Source organism: Typha latifolia, chromosome 3 (genome assembly GCF_019914945.1).
Source record: "Typha latifolia isolate L0001 chromosome 3, TyphaL0001v2, whole genome shotgun sequence".
Classification (NCBI taxonomy): Eukaryota; Viridiplantae; Streptophyta; class Magnoliopsida; order Poales; family Typhaceae; genus Typha; species Typha latifolia.
In genome coordinates, this window is record NC_133088.1 from 9,282,022 (window position 1) to 9,301,831 (window position 19,810).

The 19,810-nt window shown below is 40.8% G+C and overlaps 1 protein-coding gene across 1 annotated transcript in view; it reads left to right on the forward strand.

Annotated features, from left to right (window-relative positions):
- The first annotated feature begins 2,169 nt into the window (after positions 1 to 2,169).
- Positions 2,170 to 19,810, forward strand: part of LOC140784828 (transcription factor bHLH121) — a 33,304-nt gene continuing 15,663 nt past the window's right edge. The window contains exons 1-2 of the mRNA XM_073132411.1: positions 2,170 to 2,479; positions 17,511 to 17,632. Of these exons, the coding sequence (XP_072988512.1) occupies positions 2,385 to 2,479; positions 17,511 to 17,632 (217 nt within the window). The 5' untranslated portion in view covers positions 2,170 to 2,384. The remainder of the gene's footprint in view (positions 2,480 to 17,510; positions 17,633 to 19,810) is intronic.

Sequence of the window (19,810 nt, forward strand, 5' to 3'; positions counted from 1 at the left end):
GAAAAAGAAAGAAAGAAAGGAAGAAGAAAAAGAAGGGAGGAGGGGAGGGAGGTGCGGACCTGGCCTGCGGGGAGGGCACCGGCAGCTGGTGGCCAGCCAGCTGCCGGCCTCTCACCGACGGCTCGGCTCCGACGAGCCCGAGTCCAAAGAAGGAAAGAGAGAGAGAGAGAGAGAGAGAGATAGTGATAGAGAGAGAGGAGGAGGAGGAGGAGGAGGAAGGAGGAGGAGGAGGAGGAGGAAGGAGGAGGAGGAAGGAGGAGGAGGCTCACCTACGGTAGCACGACGATAGCGGCGGCGGTTCGGTAGTGGGGGGGGGGAGAGAGAGAGAGAGATTTAAAGAGAGAGAAGGCGGTGGGTGGGGGGTTGGCGGTGGCTGCGGCAGCACTGGGGCCCACCGCAGCTAGCTGGCCGCAGCCGGTTGGCTGCGGCGACGCGAGGGGGGGTGCGTGGCTCCTCCCCCACGCTGCCCCAATGCATGGGCACGGGGCCGGCCACACTATGGCCGACCACGTCGTGCCCATGTAAAGAATTTTTTTTTTTGGGATTGGGTTGTTATAGTTAGGACGCGCTTGGTGGATGATTGATCGCTCGACATAGTCGCGATTCTGTTGGCCTTACGTCTGAGGTTGTTAGTCTGTGTGCGCAGCAGACATTCGGATACATGTCGTTCGCTAGGATATATGTGGCGAGTTATCCTCACGAGATTTTTATCAGCTAGAAGTGTGCCCGGTCTGGATGGATGTTGATACCCTTAGCGGATGGCAGGGTATGATTATTTTTGAGATACTCCTTGCGGATGACAGAGTATGCTCTGAGCCTTCAGGCATGATGTTGAGACCGAGTACCGGGTGTTGACGGTGCACAGTGGTCTAGTATGATGATATTATACCGAGATGTCGATGATAATTGTGATGTTGAGAAATGCATATGATTTTATTATTATTTGGTTACTTGATTATCGAGTGATCAATATGCATTATATATGGTTGCATTTGATATCATAGCATGGTCATGGTCGGCATGCATAATGTGTCATATTTGAGAGAGAGTTATGATGATGGTATGACATGAAGATTTATTTATACATTGTCAATGATTATATATTCTACCAGTTATGACATGATATGTTATCTATTTTTCAGTTATGTATTATTGAGGAATATTTATATACTCATTCATAACATAATGCTCTTTCTGATTCATATTATCCAGTACATGATTTACTTTCTGTTTGGCATCACTAATTCGGGGTAAGGTCTATTCATTGAGCCTTTTGCTCATGACTCTCTTTATTCCTTTTCTAACTCCCTTAGATACGTCGTATGTGATAGTGACTTGAGATATCTTGAGAAGATATTTTAGAGCGATGATGAAGTGAGCTATAGATGCGAGACGGTATAGATGATAATTTATATAGGAATTGAGTTGTACCAGTATTTGATATTTGTACTCTGTTGTATTAGACGATGAATTGTATAATATAAGTCAAATCATAGTGTACTCTTATATTAGTCGTTTTAGTTGTATCTTGATGGTTTGTTATGGCCTGTGTGGGTTCTGCCAGATTATGTAGCGGTTTAATGTATATTATTGTGGACTGGGATATTCATATGTTAATAGATTTATTTGGTTAATAATATGATTTAATTAGTGATAGGTTATGTGATTATGGATATGCTAGCAAGTAGTATTTGATAATGTCATGATTGTATGTGTACATGAGAGTATCTGTGCGTGACGGGTCCCGCCCGTACTATCGCGTGCGCCGTGCGTACCGTGTGGGCGCGTGGGCGTGCACGTGCCCGTGCCGAGCGGGGGCATTATAGCTAGATATGGGTTAGACAAAGGGCTAACCCTCCTTTAGGCCCCACCGAGCTTTTAACTGTTTACTCTAGGCTTGAAGTCATTTGTGTCGCCATTCAAGCCACCAAACCATCAACTACCAAATAATTTCTATTGAACTCAGTAACATCCTTCCTGGGTCATTCGAGTTCTCGCATAGCAGCACTATCCCTCGTACCACAGGATTCGTTGAATTTCATAATGTAGGAATTTCTTGCATCGGGCTTTGGGCACGTCTAATTGGTACTCTATTCACAACTAAAATTTTAATTTATACGAGCCTCTTGAGACATGCCAATACATAGCCTGTAGGAAATTACTGCACTTATTCCTGCAGAAGATTTTCTTCTACTTCTAGCCACCGCGTATAATGCACCAGCTTCTTTCCCTTCTCTGGTTTGGCTCTTCTTCGTCGGCGTATCCTGACAGAAAGCTCTAGATTCTCGGCGAACTCCGTCTCCGTTGCCTTTCGGTTCTCAAAGGAAGCAATACGCGCTGCGAAGCCAAGGCTCTTCATCCCTCACATTCTCTCTCTTCCTTGTATGGATCAATGGAAGCCCCCGGAGGGCTTCTTCCAGACCCATCAGTCCTCTGCTGATATCTCCAACCTGTCGCAGAGTTCGTGCCCTAATTCGAGGTTCGTGCAATATTAATCTCTGTTCTAATAAAATTTTCAACAAGATGAACCGATTCAATGTGGTCTTTTTTGGCATAGTTTGAGTCATGGACTTAATCAAGTGGAATTTCAAAAGGAAATTTTTTGCTTCGACAATTCTTGAAAATTTTTTCTTTTCCTTTTCCCTTTGACCAAAGCCAAAACCTGGCTCAGTTTCACTAAGCAGCCGCCCAAAAATGTACAGCATATACAAACCCTATACACCCTCAACAAAGCAAGTATACAAAAGTGAGGAATTGTATTATCTCACAACTATTACGAAATGAACAAAACAACAGGAAAAAAAGCAAACAACATTTTTAAAAGGGTGAGATTCTATTAGAGCTCATCAATTTGAAGTCATCTCTTCTGGTCCTTCTGTAATATCCTTGGCAGATATTGTCTGCCCAGTTCTAGTTGATGGTGGCTAACAATTTCCACCACCACCTGGCTAAAGCCATATTCATCTCGTTAAGATCAATAACCCCCAAGCCACCGAACTCCCTCTTCTTACATACCCTCTTCAATTGGCTAGATAATACCTATGAGTAGTCTCACCAGCACCTTTCTGCAGAATTTACTCAGCTAGTCTATCCTTTTAATCACCTACTTACTTATGGTAGAAAGGGACAAATACTATAATGGAATCGAGCAAAGGACAACATTAAGTGATGTTAATCTGCCCCTAATGAAAGAAGTTTCCCTTTCTATCCAGCGGACTTCACTTTTTCAATCACTAGAAACCACTCCTACTTTCTCAGATTTTTGTTGTGCAGTGGTAACCATAGATACTCCACCGGTAAATTCTTCAATTTATAATTAAGCATGCTTGCAAACCTCTTATCATTCCCTTCATCACTTCCAAGATAAACCAGATAACTCTTACCGAAATTAATTTTCAACCCTGTAATGCTCTCAAGACAGTACAAAAGGAACTTCAAAATAGCCAGTCCTTATCATCTGCCTTGAGAAAATCCAAAGCTCATCAGCATATTGCAAGTTAATCACCCAACCGTTGATGATATCAGCACTTAGACCGAAAATCAGACCTTGCACTTTTGCCTATTCCAATGGTCTATTCAGCCTATCTACAACAATTACTAAAAGGAAATGGACCAAAGGATCTCCCTGCCACAATCCTATCTTACTCTTGAAATAATTACCAAGAGATCCATTAAAACTAAAAGAAATTGAACTAGAATTAACTGCCATCTTGACCCAACTGATCCCACTTCTTACCAAATCCTTTTTACCTCATTACATCCTCTAAATAGTCCCACACATGTTATCATAAGCTTTTTCAATGTCAAACTTAAGCATCAACTAATTTTCTTTCTTTTTCTTGAGTTGAGACAACAATTCGTGTGCACTAGTCATTTTGGATAATCCAAAATGCATCAACTTTTGATGAAAGCATTTTTATGCTTATCCTGTGACTGCCAATTTCAGAATTTTGAAGCTGCAATTAATCAGACTTATCGGCCTATAATCCCCCTACAACCTCAGCCCCAGACTTCTTAGGCAAAAAGCAAATTATAGCATAGTCCAGGCTGTAAAACTTAAAATTTTCCTGGTACCAATCCACAAATAAATTCAGGAAATAACTTTTTATTAACTCCCAAAAATGTTAGTTAAATCTCATTGAGAAACCATCTGGTCCAGTAGCTTTATGAGCTCCTATCTGAAAAACAACACCTCTAATTTCATCTTCAGTAAAATGCACTTGCAACCAAAAGCTTCCTCTTCAGACAAGTTATTACAAAGACTTCAAACATCATTTTTAATGTGGATCCTCCAACTCCAACACTTCCAAAAAGTTTCTTATCGAACTATGTCACATGGCTTTTAATTTTTAACTGGTCGGCTTCCATTACATCCTCAATCTTCACAGAAAGAATTTTGCTTTTCCTTCTCCTGCCATTTGCAATTTTATGAAAGAAATCCGTATTTCTATCACCTTCTTTAAGCTATTGGATCCTAGATTTTTGCCTCCACTAAGTAGTATCCTCTTCCTTGTACAATTTGTCCAACATTATGTATGCTTTCCCTCTCGACATGATCTCATCTTCCGTCAGCACTCTCTTCTAAAAGATCATCATACAATGCAATGGTATCCATAAATCTTTTTTTTTATCATCCATATCTTTTTTCTTCTGATTTTTGATCCACCCTGTGAGTTTTCTTCTCATGATTTTTATCTTTGTCACCCAATTATAAACTGAGTCCACCTTTGCAATTTCAGTCCCCTTTTTGAATCCAGGAATTCTCAAGTTTGAAAAGGGGACAAGGCAATTCCTTTCTATTCCCGACATCCAGAACTAAAGTTATGTGAGCAGAGCTATACCTAGTCAAAGTTTTTTGTTGCTGTTCTTGGTTTAGATGCATAGTGAACATGATTAAACTGCTTCAATTTGTATAAATTTCTATTTATGTTTGAGAAAAATAAAATAATTTCTGGCAGGTGCATTTGAACGCAAATGGATGGCGTTCAAACGTGGATGTTTAAATGCCTAATTCACGTTCTCATATACAAAGAATGCATTTTGGCCGTTCGAATGCCTCATCTCGTGTTTGCACATACAGATCGGGGTGCATTCGAATGCACAATAGGAAAGTTGAATTGTAATAGGATTTGTTTAGGGTTTTTGGATGTTTGGCTAGTCTCTATATATGTGGAAACGCAGCCTTTTTGGATTATTGATTATTGAATATTGGAATTGGTTTTAATCTAGACTTGAGCTGTTTTCTTTCTCCTTCTTCCTCTCCCCTTAGTATCCAACTCGAGTTCTCGTCTACGCCCGAGGTTTATCCTTCGTCGTTTCTCCATCTTCTCTCTAGCAATCAGCTATACTTGGAAGCTCTCTTCCATCCTCTCATCTAGTTCCATGTTTTAATTCATCCACCGTACCATAATCATTTTTTATAATCTAACCACGTAATCCACGTCCATCATGCTATCTCCTAACCATCGGTCATTATTTCATAAGGCTGTCAAGCTCGATGAGCGACTTGGGCTTGGTTCAGGCTCGGCTTGGTCAGAGCTGAGCCTGAGTCGCTAAAACCGGCTCGAAATCGAGTCGAGCCTGAGCTAGAGCCGGCTTGCTCAGGCTCGGCAAGCCGTCTTCTGCCGGTGCCGCCTCATCCTCCGCCGCCTTCTCCTCCTCTTCCTCTTCCTCTTCCTCTTCCTCCTTTGGTAGTGGCAAGCCGTCACGGTGCCGCCTCCTTCTCCTTTGGCAGCAGCAAGTCACCGCGGTGCCCCACCTCGTCCTCCTTCTCTTTCTTCTTCTTCAGCAGCGACAAGCTGTCGTAGTGCCGCCGCCTTCTCCTTCAGCAGCGGCAAGCAGCCGCGGTGCCTCGCCTCCTCCTCCTCCTTCTTTTTCTTCTTCTTCTTCTTCGGCTTTGCTTGGGCTTGATCTAGCTTAATCCAGCTCGATTTGGCTCGGCTTGAATGAGGCTTGATGATAGGCTCATTTCAGGCTCGAGCTTGGCTCGAGTTTGGTCTGGCTTGGCTCGGGCTCAGCTCGAGTTGAGCTGAGCTTGAGACCAATTCTAAGGCTTGAAATTAATTTCGAGCCGAGCCTGAGCCGTAGCCGGCTCGCTCAGTCTCGGCTCGATTACACTCCTTTTATTTCATACGTAACTTTCGAATTACTCATCCGATTGTCATGATTCCAATGACATTGGATTCTTAACTCATAAAGGAATAATATATCCAAATCTCAGAACAATCCAACGGTTAGATCGATCCTAGTTGCCTTCACAAGTTTCATGCTGAATTCTGTCCAGATTATCAAATTGAATAGAAAATCATCTTCACCAAAAGCGATCGTAACATTTTCACTATAGAAAGAGGAAATAAACCCTCCCAATCAATACCTTTATCTGACAGAGTTAACACAGGAATCTTTCACATATTGCACCAAGTAAATTTTCTCCCTACCATCCTAATCTCCATTAACTCCAGCGTATGCAACACTTCATTGAAAAGCCTTCTTTCCCTATTGCTTCTCATTCTGCCTTTTTTGTCTAAGACCGATCTAGTGGAATTAAAATCCTTACCAATCAACCAAGGGCTAGTCCAGAGACCCCTCAACTCATCCTAGAAAATAGACTTCTCACTCCGGTCCATACGACTAAACTGAAGAGAGCATCTAGTCAGATCCACCACTTCTATCTTTAAAAGTTATAAAAACTGAATACTTGCAAAGAATCACTAAATCCAACCAAGTACCACCAGATGGCTCCTGATCAGGCAATAAAATCCAACCAATCTACCACCCCCAAGAAAATTGAGGATATTATTTGAGAGTCCCTCCTATTTAGTTTCCTAAAAATCTAAATGTTCTTTCTAAATCATATCATAAAGATGTCTTTTTTTTTCATCTTTACCCAGACATCTGACATTCCAAAATAGACCCTTCGTTCAGGGAAATGAGACCACTGACTTCTTTCTTACCATCAATGGACAGCAAAAACAGAAAGGCAACAATCTTCTCCTTACCTAAAGCTATCAAAATACCCAGATTCTCTTTTTTCTCTTATTCAGAAGCACCCAACTCTACCCCAATATCTCAGCAATATGCAAAAGCTTTAAAACTGAAATATTGGATAAACTAAGACTGTTCAAAGAACGAGTTTTTGAACCTGAAGAGACTGGCCTCTTATGAGGGATTTCTAGAGAATGGATTTATTCAGCATGCTCCACCACCTTTGTGTGTTGATAACCTTTCAAAATATTTCTGATGCCTATTTTTATATGATTTCATCTCCACATTTGTAATGTGCACTTGAATAGATAGAGTGGTAGTTCTCTAACACAACCAAGAATACTATCCATTACATTTAAATCACTCTCTACTTCATCAATCTTTATAAAAGTAGTATGAATTAAATAGTATGTAGCAGTATGGAGATATGTATCAAGCTTTCCATTCGTGTAATGATTAATTGCATCTAGGAAAGGCTCGAAAGAAGTCCCATTATTACTAAAAATATTCTTAATTTCTTTCATACCATTTTTAACTCACCATATATAAATTCCATTGGTGGCTTTCTTTCACCATAACAACTCGAAGCAACTTCACCAAGGGAGTGAAAATTTTAACTGCTAATGACATGTGCCTCCAAAATGGATTATTGAAAAAAATAGAGTAAACTTTCTTTCTCTTAGCAATTTTTAATCATTTGCATGTTAAATATTCATCAGAAGTAAACATAAGCCTTAAGTTTTCTTTCTTCTCTAAATGATTGCGATATAAGAAATAAAGTGGCAAATCTTGTAATCTCAGGTTTCACGATTTTTTTTTTTGTATAAACTGATGTATTAAACTCTGTCTTTTGATGTCCATAAATGAAGACAGTGACTTTCCTCCCACGTTCAATTGAACATTTAATCATTTTTTCGTTTGATATCATCCGCAACATTAAATCTATATAGTAGGCGGCACAAGATGTTCAGTATATGTGGAGATATTTTTGCTTTGATAATCGTGCAACTGCTAAATTAGCAACAATATTATCAGTCACAACTTGAAGCACATTTTCCTCTCCCATTTTTTAATACCCTCAACAACAATATTATGGATATATTCACCTGTATGTGAATCTTTAGAACAATCAACTAAATATAGAAAACTAATTCCCAACTCACAATTGATACATAAATTCATAATGTTTCTTCCTTTTTATATATCCAAGCGTCAGTCAAAATGGAGCAACTATTTTTCTTTCATGCATCTCTATAGTTCTTTCAATCATTATTTGTTTTAGCCACTTGCTTCTTCAAAAGTGGCTCATGTAACTCATACATAGATGCCAGCTTAAACTCCGGACCATACCGACCAATTGTTTCTATCAATACATGAAATGATTTATCAATGACAGCATTAAAGAGAATGCCACATTTATAAACCCAATGAGTTAAGTACATTAACACTCCATCTATTTGTTCTTTTGCAAAAGTATCTTTTATACTTGTCTGTATCATCTTCTCCCGTTCTCTAGTTGCAACTTCTAGATCAATAGAGGTATATTTGTCTAAAGGCCCTCTACTTAGTCTTTTACTTCTAACATCTAAAATATCTTGATCTTCCCTTTCTCTAGGTATGTTTACTTATGTCTTCAATTCTGCTTTCTCTTTTGATTTATCCTCCTTTCTCTTTTTGTTCCCTTCATATGCTCTTTAATAACCTTTTTTGCTTCATCAGTAGCTTTTGGACAAGGCGCAACATTGCCTCTAATATATGCAATATGCATTTTAAATCTACTAATTCCTTTCTTTGTGACCTTTCCACAAAATCTGCATTTCATCGTGTTAGCATCATTTTTATTTGGAAGGTGGCGTATTGTGATGAGGCTACGCAACGATTTCTTCAAGATCTAGATTTATTGTAGGAATTAGTCCGCACAACCGAGGGAAAATATTCACCAAATATTCTCATGTAGTCAGAAAATTATGAAACCAAGTGGAATCGATCCGTAACTTCCTGATCTACGATTTTCATATTTACATCTTTTGCAGATTCAAACTGCAACTGGGACGAAAACACGATATAGTGCGGATGATGGTGGTGGTGACGGGTGGAGTAGATGTTAGGGTTATGGATGATAATAGAGATGAGGGTGGATGATTGATGTTGTTAAGGGATAAAGACGAAGGGGAAGAAGTGGTCAAGATCCCAAAGAAGAGGGAGGACTCGACAGATGAGGGAGATTAAAAGTTAGGAGAGACTTTGCCAATGGTAGAGGTGATAGATTGGTGAAGAGGGAGGAGGGAGATCAGGGTAAAGAGAATAGAGAGAAGATAGGAGGTAAAAAATTAATAATCTAATAACATAATAATTTTGGCTACCATCCACACCTTTATAGAGGCTAGCCAACAAGCCAAAATATAATTATTAACCCTAATTCTAGAAGATTCTCATCGATCGCGTTCAAACGCACAAAATGTGTTCTCTGTATGTGCGAACGGGATGCAGGCGTTCAAACGCGGCATTCAAATGCACCCGACCACGTTCGAACGCACATTTTGCGTTCTCTGTTTTTGCGAACCTGATACAGGCGTTCGCAAGGGCGTTCGAACGCGACCCCTTTCGCGTTTGAATGCGACCTATAGTAATTTTATTTTAATAAAAATAAACAACTAATGCAATAAGAAAAGATCATAACTAAATGTATCAGCCCACCACGCTTTCCCTACCTTGTCCTCAAGGTGAAAAGTCAGGGAAACACTCCAAAATATCAGTCTCCAACTCCCATGTTGTCTCATCGGATGGCTTGCCAAGCCACTTGACTAGAATCTCCATATCTAATCTAGTACTATGTCGTCGTCGACTTCTAGCAAGTACACGAACTGACTCTATGATCTCTGTCTCTTCTAATGACTCCGATAGAATTGATCCAACGACCTCATGATCTCTAATCCGCTCCCTCAGCAATAAAACATAGAAAATAGGATACACTCTCGACCCATTCAACAACTCTAAACGATATGCAACCGGACCAATATACTCTAACACCCGAAACGAACCGAAGTAGCGATATATTAACTTCTGGTTTCAAATCGGACGCAAGGTCACTTGTCGATACCGTTGCACCCTCATAAACACCTAACTGCTGATATCGAACTCCTCCCTATGGCTGCGATCATAAACTTGCTTCATGTGGTTTTGAGCAAGTTTAAGATAGGCACGCAACCTCTTCAATGTGGCGTCTCTATCCATCAAAGCTAAGTCCACCTCTGTTCGATTTGTAGATGCCACTGGATTATAAGTGCGTAATGTCGGAGCCATGTGCCCATACACTACCTCTAATGGAGTCATGCCAATATTGCTATAGTAGGCGGTGTTGTAAGACCACTCCGCCCACGGTAAGACCTCAACCATCGTCTCGGCATCTCTCTAACAAAGCACCTCAAGTACTGCTCAATGTCTTGATTGACCATCTCAGTTTGGCCAAACTGAAGTTCAATCGAGTCCCCTGTAATCTGAAAAGCTTCGTCCAAAAGTCGCTCATAAATACATGATCACGATCCGAGACAATCGTGCGTGGTATGCCATGTAACCGAGCAACATCTCTCATAAAAATTTTAGCCACTGACTTGGCTGAAAATGGATATGATAATGTTGAAAAGTGTGCATACTTATTCAATCTGTCAACGACCATAAAAATAACTGAATATCCACATACCAGCGGAAGACCCTCTATGAAATCCATAGAAATATTCTCAAACACGGTCCGGTATAGGTAAAGGCTATAGTAATTCGGCTGGTTTCAATGTGGTTGCCTTAGCCCTTTGAAAGACTTCGCAAGCACGAACAAAACTCCTCACATCCAGCCTCAATCCTGTCCACGTGCAACTCTAAGATATCCTCCTATAAATCCTTAAGACACTCTCACGACTAGCCTCTAGAGTTTGGTGGAAGTGCTCTAATAATTTCTATCGTAATCTATCATTTGCGGGCACTCAAATGCATCCGCGGTCCAGCAGCAAACCGCCTTGATTCTCCAACTCTAGATGGCGCTCCGGATCATCTAACACCTACTGTAACAATCTCAAAACATCTGGATCAGATGTACATGCATACCTCAGCTCATTAAGAAAAGGAAAAGTGGGAGAAGAGTAGGCTGCAAGCTCGGCGGTATCGGGTTGGCGTGATAATGCATCCGCCGCACTATTTTCCGTTCCTTTCATATAATGAATCTCATAAACATATCTCAACAATTTTGTGACCCATCTCTGCTGTGGCGGAGTGTGTATACGTTGTCCCGTAAAATATGGAAGACTCTTTTGATCGGTTCGGATAATGAATCGCCTACCGATCAAATAAGGCTTTCACTTTGTCACCGCATGTAGAATTGCCAACATCTCTCTCTCGTAAGTCGATAATTGCTGAGATTTTTGTAATAAAGTCTTACTAAGAAAGGCTATGGGACATCCTCCTTACATTAGTACAGCTCTTTGGTGAAGTCCGGTAGCGCTAAAACGGGCGCCGTCATCATTGCTGTTTTTAGTTTTTCAAAGGCTGTAGTGGCTTCATTTGTCCATCTAAAAGGGTCCTTTAACAAAGAAGTGAGAAGAGCAACGATCTTGCTATATCTGACGATAAAACGACAATAATATTCGGTTAGTCCCAAAAATCCTTGCAATCCTGTAGTGGTAATAGGAATCGGCCAAGCGGTCATACATGCATGCTACTTTTTAAGGATCCATCGCCATACTTTCCGCTGAGATGATGTGGCCTAAATACTTTACTTGTGGTACTCCCCATAGGCACTTGGATTTTTTGATCTTCAGCTGGTTTTACTTCAATAAATTTAGCACATCCTCCAAATGCTGCCAATGCTCCAATTCAGTCCTGCTATACACCAAAATGTCCTCAAAGAATATTAAAACATATCTTTGCAATAGATGCCAAAATATATCATTCATGAGGCTTTGAAATATAGCTGGAGCATTGGTGAGACCAAAAGGCGTCACCCTGAGCTCGTAATGCCCATCAGGAGTCTGAAATGCAGTCTTATGCACATCCACCGGGTGAACTCTAATTTGATGATACCTGGCCCTCAAGTCAAGCTTGCTGAATATAATTGCCCCTACAAGCTCGTCCGGTCCTTGACGTAATAGCGTTTAGTGCCCAATAGTTGACATAAAAATGCCATGTCCCGTCCTTTTTTCGCACCAATACCGGTCCTTGAATATCTTTCTCCGCGCCCTCCTCAACGGCCTCCTCATGGATCTCCTCTAAACACTCTCCAACATCATCAACCTCATCATCCTTCTCGAGACCGTCGATGAGCATCACACTCTCGATTGGTTTGGAACATCGGTGATCGGGGGGTGAAACGTTCATTGCATCAAAAGCAAAAGCCTTTCGCTTTTTGCTCCTCCACTTGGGCAGGCGTGAGAGTTCGAACGAGGAGTCTTGTACCTCCTCTATCATCGGAAGGTCTCAAAGGTGGTCGTGGTCTAGTACTCGCAGCCGCTGTTTTTGAACCTGCAAAATTTTCAGCCGGCATTCTAGGCGCAAACCGCCCATCTCGGTTGGCCCAACTTGTTTTTGCTGCCATCTTAAGAGCCTTTTATTTTTGCTCCATTCTCACAATCTTCTCAAAAACCTCTTCAAGAGTGGTAGGACAAAGAGCACGAACATCCGCCTGTATCTCATCTCGCAGCCTTGAAATGAATGTGCTCATTAATGTCGGTTCGAGCCAAGGTGGCTCACAACGATTACCAACTCTTTCAAATTCAGTTTGGTACTCCAATACGATCGTTTCCTGAATCATTTTGCTTAATGTGGTAGTAAAATCTTCATATGCCGCTGTCCCAAATCTGCGTGTAATCCTTCTACAAAAGTAAGCCCAACCGGTAAATTCTTTACCACGAATAATCGATCTATACCAATGTAATGCCATTCCTTGGAGGTGAAAGTTTGCCATCTGGACCTTTGCGTCCTCCGCTGTCCTTTGACAATCAAAGTATTATTTAACTTGAAACACCCAATCCGTTGGATGACCGTCTTGGAATTTTGGAAAGTCCAAGTGTGTGGTTCTCCCCCGAATAATATTGTCGAGTTCGCGAAAGATTCTTGGTTCAGGTCTGAACCTTTGTGTATGTTGATCTCCTTCTCTAAATCCTCGAGCACGTCCATCACTATCTCTGAAGGGATCAACCGCATCCTCAAAGTGCCAATCCTTCTCTTCGACGAAGCGTATTGGTGTCGCTTGCCTCTCGGGTTCCACCACGGTAGGTCTTGGGTTTTGTTACGGAGGTGGGGGATGATGTGTAGGCATAAGTAAAAGATGATCATTGACACTAACATGTCGAACCTAGACCTGTGGAGTGTCGGTTCGATGTGGTCCCACCGTTGGTCCTTCTTGAGGCATCGATCGTCGTTGAGGAGATGACGAAGCCGATCGGTTTATGACATATTTCTTTAAAGCATTATGATCATTCTGCATTGCGTTAATTCTATGGAGCAATGTTTGGAACATGTCCCTAAGTTTATCCGCTAAGCTCATATTCACACCCATGGACGTTGGTTGACTCGGTCCTGCCGTGCTCATTCCAAAAGAATCAGCCTCACGGTTAGGGTTACCGTGGGTTGAGTCTTCCCTTGTCGGTGTGCTCTCCATTGGTCTCCTTGTCGATGTCATTTTTCTTGTTTCAACCATTAATGGAGGTCTGAGGTTCGCCTGACTCTGATACCAAATGATAAGGCTATGGAATAATTCCTTGAAGATCTGGATTTATTGCAGGAACCAGTCCGCGCAACTGAGGGAAAATATTCACCAAATATTCTCCTATAGTTAGAAAATTATAAAACTAAGTGGAATCAATCCGTAACTCCCTGATCTACGATTTTAGTATTTACGCCTTTCGCAGATTCGAACTGCAACTGGGACGAAAACTCGATATAGTGCGGATGATGGTGGTGGGGACGGGTGTAGTGAATGTTAGGGTTATGGATGATAATGAAGATGAGGGTGGATGGCTGATATTGTTAAGAGATAAAGACGAAGGGGAAAAAGTGGTCAAGATCCCAAAAAAGAGGGAGGACTCGACAGACGAGGGAGATTAGAAGTTAGGAGAGACTTTGCCAACGATAGAGGTGGTAGGTTGGTGAAGAAGGAGGAGGGAGATCAGGGTAGAGAGAATAGAGAGAAGATAGGAGGCAAAAAATCAATAATCCAATAGTATAATGATTTTGGCTGCCATTCATACCTTTATAGAGGCTAGCTAATAAGCCAAAATATAATTATTAACCCTAATTTTAAAAGATTCTCGCCGATCACGTTCGAACGCCCAAAAGACGTTTTCTGTATGTGCGAATGCGATGCAGGCGTTCAAACGCACCCGACCGCATTTGAACGCACCTTTTGCGTTCTCTGTTTTTGCGAACCTGATGCAGACGTTCGCAAGGGCGTTTGAATGCGACCTCTTCCGCATTCGAACTCGACCTACATAAATTTTATTTTAATAAAAATAAACAACTAATGCAATAAGAAAAGACCCTAACTAAATGTATCATATTGCCACCTTGGATTATTAGAGTTAATAGGCACAAAAAACTCAGATGATGTTGACTCAGTCATAGATGTTGTTTTTTAATTCCTTTATTTAACTCGCATTTAAAAAACTAAAATTACTGTATAGAATCAGTTCCTCAGTCCTCTAGTAAAACTAAAAAGTAAAGAACAGTAAAACACTAAGACAATAATCAGTAACTAATTAGTAATTGGTAATTACTGTTCTACAATTTACACTTTTACTTCTTCCATTAATAACTAATTAGTAATTACTCACATTTTAAAAACTAATATTACTGACTTACTGCATTGAATAGGGAGAGAGTAATCGATAGAAATAGTAATTGCTGATTAGTGATAACTCTAGTTTATTCACATGAATTAGAATCACATTTTAAAATCCTCTAATGAGAAATTATATACTTAATGAGCAGGAAATTAGTAATTCCCCAATTAATAATACAAGACTGAGAAAAAATTTATAAAAATCAGTAATGTTAATTCAGTAGCAATTAACTCTAAATTTTTAATTAATTCCTATAGCTGCATACTGTAGCAGATATAATTGAAAAATTAAGCTAGGGAAAATCGGGAACATTTAAGCTCGGGAGAGAGAGAGAGAGAGGGAGAGAGAGAGAGAGTGGCGTCAGTTGTTTGCCGCTTCACTGTTGGAAAGACTGGTCGCCACCTTCGCTGCTTTCGGCTGTGGAAGGAAAGTTCTAGGGTTTGCCGGTGTGCAGCGAGAGAGAAACGAGAGAGATCAGTGAGTGAGAGAGAAGACAGTTGGTTTTTTTCCCTCCACCTTATTTCCAAGTATTTGTTGTTGTCTTGTCAAACATCATTCCTGCATTAGAAAGAAAGCTATTGGTGTCTGAGTTGAATAAGAAAGCAAGGCTAAAAGCTAAGACACTATCCATCACATCGGTAGGATCCAACATAACTTTCCCACTGTTTTCTATTAATTCTTTTGATATTCTTGAAATCTCTGCAACCAAAAGCATTTTTTCTCGAAGCTCGGGAATATATTTGGCACATTCTTCATTGAAAGTCCAACAAGCTTAGCCTCATTTTACAACTGAAAAAGTACAGATTTACTGGTTAAACAAATTCAAAATAACTTTGGTTCTATCATGCTTACTGTTGAATAGAATACAATGTGATTGTTTAGTGCTTCAATTGATTGCATTGCTACACTGCTATTTAGTCTACCTGATCAATCATGTGTTCTCCAATATTGTTTTGCAACCTTTTGCTTGTACTAGAGTTGAAGTTTGAAACCTCCAACCTAAGAAGATAAGAATGATACAAATTTTATGGACCATATCAGGTTGAGCCAGTTCTACCTGGAGCTTCATCTGACCAAGAACAACAAGGGTTCTAAAAACACTCAGTCAAGTCATGATAGGATCTTTCTCTAGCAAATTTAGGTTGAATTGATTGATTAAGTTAATAATCGATCTAACATCCTAGCAAATTGGTGTGAATACAAAATGGTGATGGTAACCTCTGCATCTTAGGCTGGGGTAATTAATAATTGTTTATAACCGAAGAAACTTATCAGTCTAATGAGAAGTGATGATCACATCAGAAGTCCTAATTGCCCTCCCTTTTCAATTGTGCTAGATATCATGAGCTTCCTTTCCATTTAACTGTGTTTGGTAGACAAAAGTAGGTTGGGCTAATGATGTTGGTCGGTGAATGAAACAAGGTAGAGGGCAAGCAATGGATAGTAGAGGGTCCTCTCCTGGTATATAATGCAACAACTGATATATTTTTGTGTTTATTATCTGTCGATACAAAGTGTGCGAAAACCAAAATTAATTTCTTGAATTTATTCCAATTTCTTTTTGCATCTTATAGACTAAGAAACCAAGAATTGCAAACTAATTTGGGACTCTATTTTGTAATGCAATCTATGTTTGCATGTGCCTGTGTAATCACTTGGCTATCCGCATAGTGCCAAACCTCACAGGGTTGCATTTTCTAGGAAAATCTCTTATACTGCATAATAGTTGGTCACCAAATACATCCAAATATCTATCTTCCATGTTCTTTGAAGTTGTTCATTTACTTGAGTTTCCTCACATATAGTTATGAACTTATGTACCTATATGAGATGCATATTTGCCTGTATACATATCCCCACCTACTGCATATGCACTATACATAGCTTGACTACCGCTTAACATTGATCTAATGTTACACTTTAGGTTGCATCTACCCTGCTGACCTCTATTAGTATTTTATATTATTAGGGGGGAATACAACTTACACTGGTTAGACCAAAATTCAGAGTGCCTATTTGAACTTTTGTTTGTGCCATATAAACCCTTTGTAGCTTTAACCTATATGCAACCGCCTCAGAGATGGTAATTTTAATATTAAAAGACCAAAATACCCTTCTTGTTTTACAACAATTAGTTGGAAACTTTTTTTGGGTGGAAGTCCTTGTCATATTCTTCTTCCATTCCAGACATTCACTTTACTTTTACATTGGACATTGCAAATATTCCAAACTGAGATAATATAAAGGGCAAAATGGTTAAAAGTTTGATAGTTTTAACAAAAATTATCTTCACCATTAAATTTGGCTGGAAAAAATTAATGGTTGCACATAGGTTATTTAAGTGGGTTCAAGTGACATAAATGAATATTTAGGGAGACAATTTGGACGACCTAACTAAAACAGGGTAAAATGTATTTTCCCATGTCACCCTCCAAAAGTACAGGGTAGATGCTAATGGGGCTTACTCAGCGCTGGATAACACTGCATAAGGCTTCTTTTCTTATTTAAACAATCAGCATATATTTGTTATTTCTACTTTGAATTCTTTCCTACATATGGAGGAACCAAAAAGGAAAATTATTATGGTTGTTTCTTTGTTATCTTTTATTTGCTGATCTGAATGGATATTGTTTCCATTTTGTACTTCACTTTTGGTTTAACCCTTTAGCATTGTTGTTTCTTTACTTCTAACTTTTCTAGCCAAAGGGTGGAATGCCAACCATGGAACTCCATTGCTGCTCGGAAGATTCAGAAAGCTGATCGTGAAAAAATGAGGAGGGATCGACTCAATGAACAGTTTGTTGAGTTGGGAAAGGCACTAGGTATTGCAATTTACAGTCCTACAAAAGAATAAAGTGGAATACTTTACATGCACTAGAACATTAAAAAGATTAACTTTTTGTAAATAGGCTACTTAGCTTTATCTTGGTATATTGTCAGACATCCATTGTGGATTGATAGTTTCAAACTCTACCTATTCTCACAGACTTAACGTTTTTGAGCGTTTTGGCAAGTTCGCATGACACTCTAATTTCTTTGCACCTCGAATTAAAGTCAGCATAGAAGAAAGAAAGAGAGAAAGCCTTTATTAACACTTAGAGAAGAGGTATCTTGATTAGGGTTGTCAAGCTTGACGAGCAGCTTGGGCTCGGCTCGGCTGAAATTCGAGTCCGGCTCGGCTCAGTCAGAGCCAAGTTAAGCCCGAGCCGTTGAAATTGGCTCAAAATTAATATCGAGCCGAGCCTTAAGCTAGAGCCGGCTCACTCAGGCTCGGCTCGATAGGCTCGATAGCCTGACTAACTACAACTAAAGACACGTGGCATAAAGGAATATATTGACACGTGTCCCCCACCCCACCCCACTCTCACCCATCACCCGTCACCCACCCATCACCCTCACCCACCCATCACAACCCTCACCCACCCCACCCTCACCCATCACCTTCACCCACCCCACCCTCACCCATCACCTTCACCAACCCCACCCTCACCCTCCCTACCCTTACCCATCACCCTCACCTACCCTACCCTCACCCTCACCCTCATCCATCAGACCACCACCCATAGCCTCACCCTACGCGCCACACCTCCTGCTCCGTCGGCCTCCATCGGCAAGTCACCGTCACGGCTCCTCCTCCATCGATCATCTCCTCGGCATTGGTCTCCTCTTCTTCCTCCACTCTGTCGGTTTCCTCCTCCATTGACCATTTCCTCGCCGTCACCTCCTACTCCATCCTTCTTCTACTCCTTCGGCAAGCCGCCGTCCACGCCGCCACCGCCTCATCCTCTAATCAAGCTCAAGCTCTGCTCGGGCTCGGCTTGGGCTTGGCTCGGGCTTGGTTAGGCTTAGGTCGAGCTCGGCTTGAATTGAGCTAAGCCGAGCCTGAGCAGAATTATAAGGCTCAAAATTAACTTCGAGTTGAGCCTGAGTTGGAGCCGGCTTGCTCAGGCTCGGCTCGTTTATGCCCTTAATCTTGATGAAGTCTCACTTTTTTTTATTTACTCAAAATTTAGATGAAATACAAGTAGCGCGTTTAAGCCCTTTATATAGGAAAGAAAACTTAGTTACTAAGTTATCATAACAAATATCTTTCCTAAATATTTAGAAGGAAATTGATAAGATCAAAAAGGTGTCATCTTTTGCCCTTATCGATCCGACAATGGATAAGTTTGAGGCCTGTCTAGCAGTGGATAAGATCGAGTTTGACCAAAATACTGTAGTGTTCTTTGAGTCAGGTTTTGCTACTGCATTGCTGATGCCCTTGAATTGCCATAGTACTTTAGTTTCAACTAAAATTTTGATGGGGCATCACATTCTCCCCCACCTAATATGCGACCGCCTTGGTCGCGCGCTCGTAGTTCTTTAGCTACACCCTCGTTGCTTCTTGCCATTAATGTATTGTGCAATTTGGCATTCGTTGTTTCGCCTGACACATGACATAACTTTGTTCAAAATCCTCACCGCTCCAAGATGTGGCATTGGCATGACTTTGGTAGCAATAAGGAACTCCAAATCGACGATGAATTGGAAGTCATCAAGGTTTGTCACTGTTATGTTAGTCTGCCCTCTCCATGCGCCAAGTTGGATTTCGACGTCTTTGGATGCCTAAGATCGAGCAAGACTTAGAGTTTATAGCCTTTACTTGGTTATTTTACTTCTCTAGCTTGAGGCCAAGTTGTTTGGCCTCCGCGAGTGGCATGAAGTTGTGGATTGAGTAGTTGTCGATCATCACTTGAGTGGCTTCACTGTTTACCTTTATATCAATGCACATTAGATCCTTCTCCTTAAGGGGCTTGCCATCCCAAGTCTGTCATTGGATGACATTGATGAGTTGAATGGCTCTAATCATCTTGTCATCGTCGCTATCCTCTTCCTCCGCGAGTCAGATAGCGTGCAATTTCTTTCAATTAGGTCAGTTGTGTGCCCAATGGTTATCTCTGCAAACATAGCATGAAATATTTGCATTTTGGGGTTGGTATGTCGACCCTTGGTTCCATTCC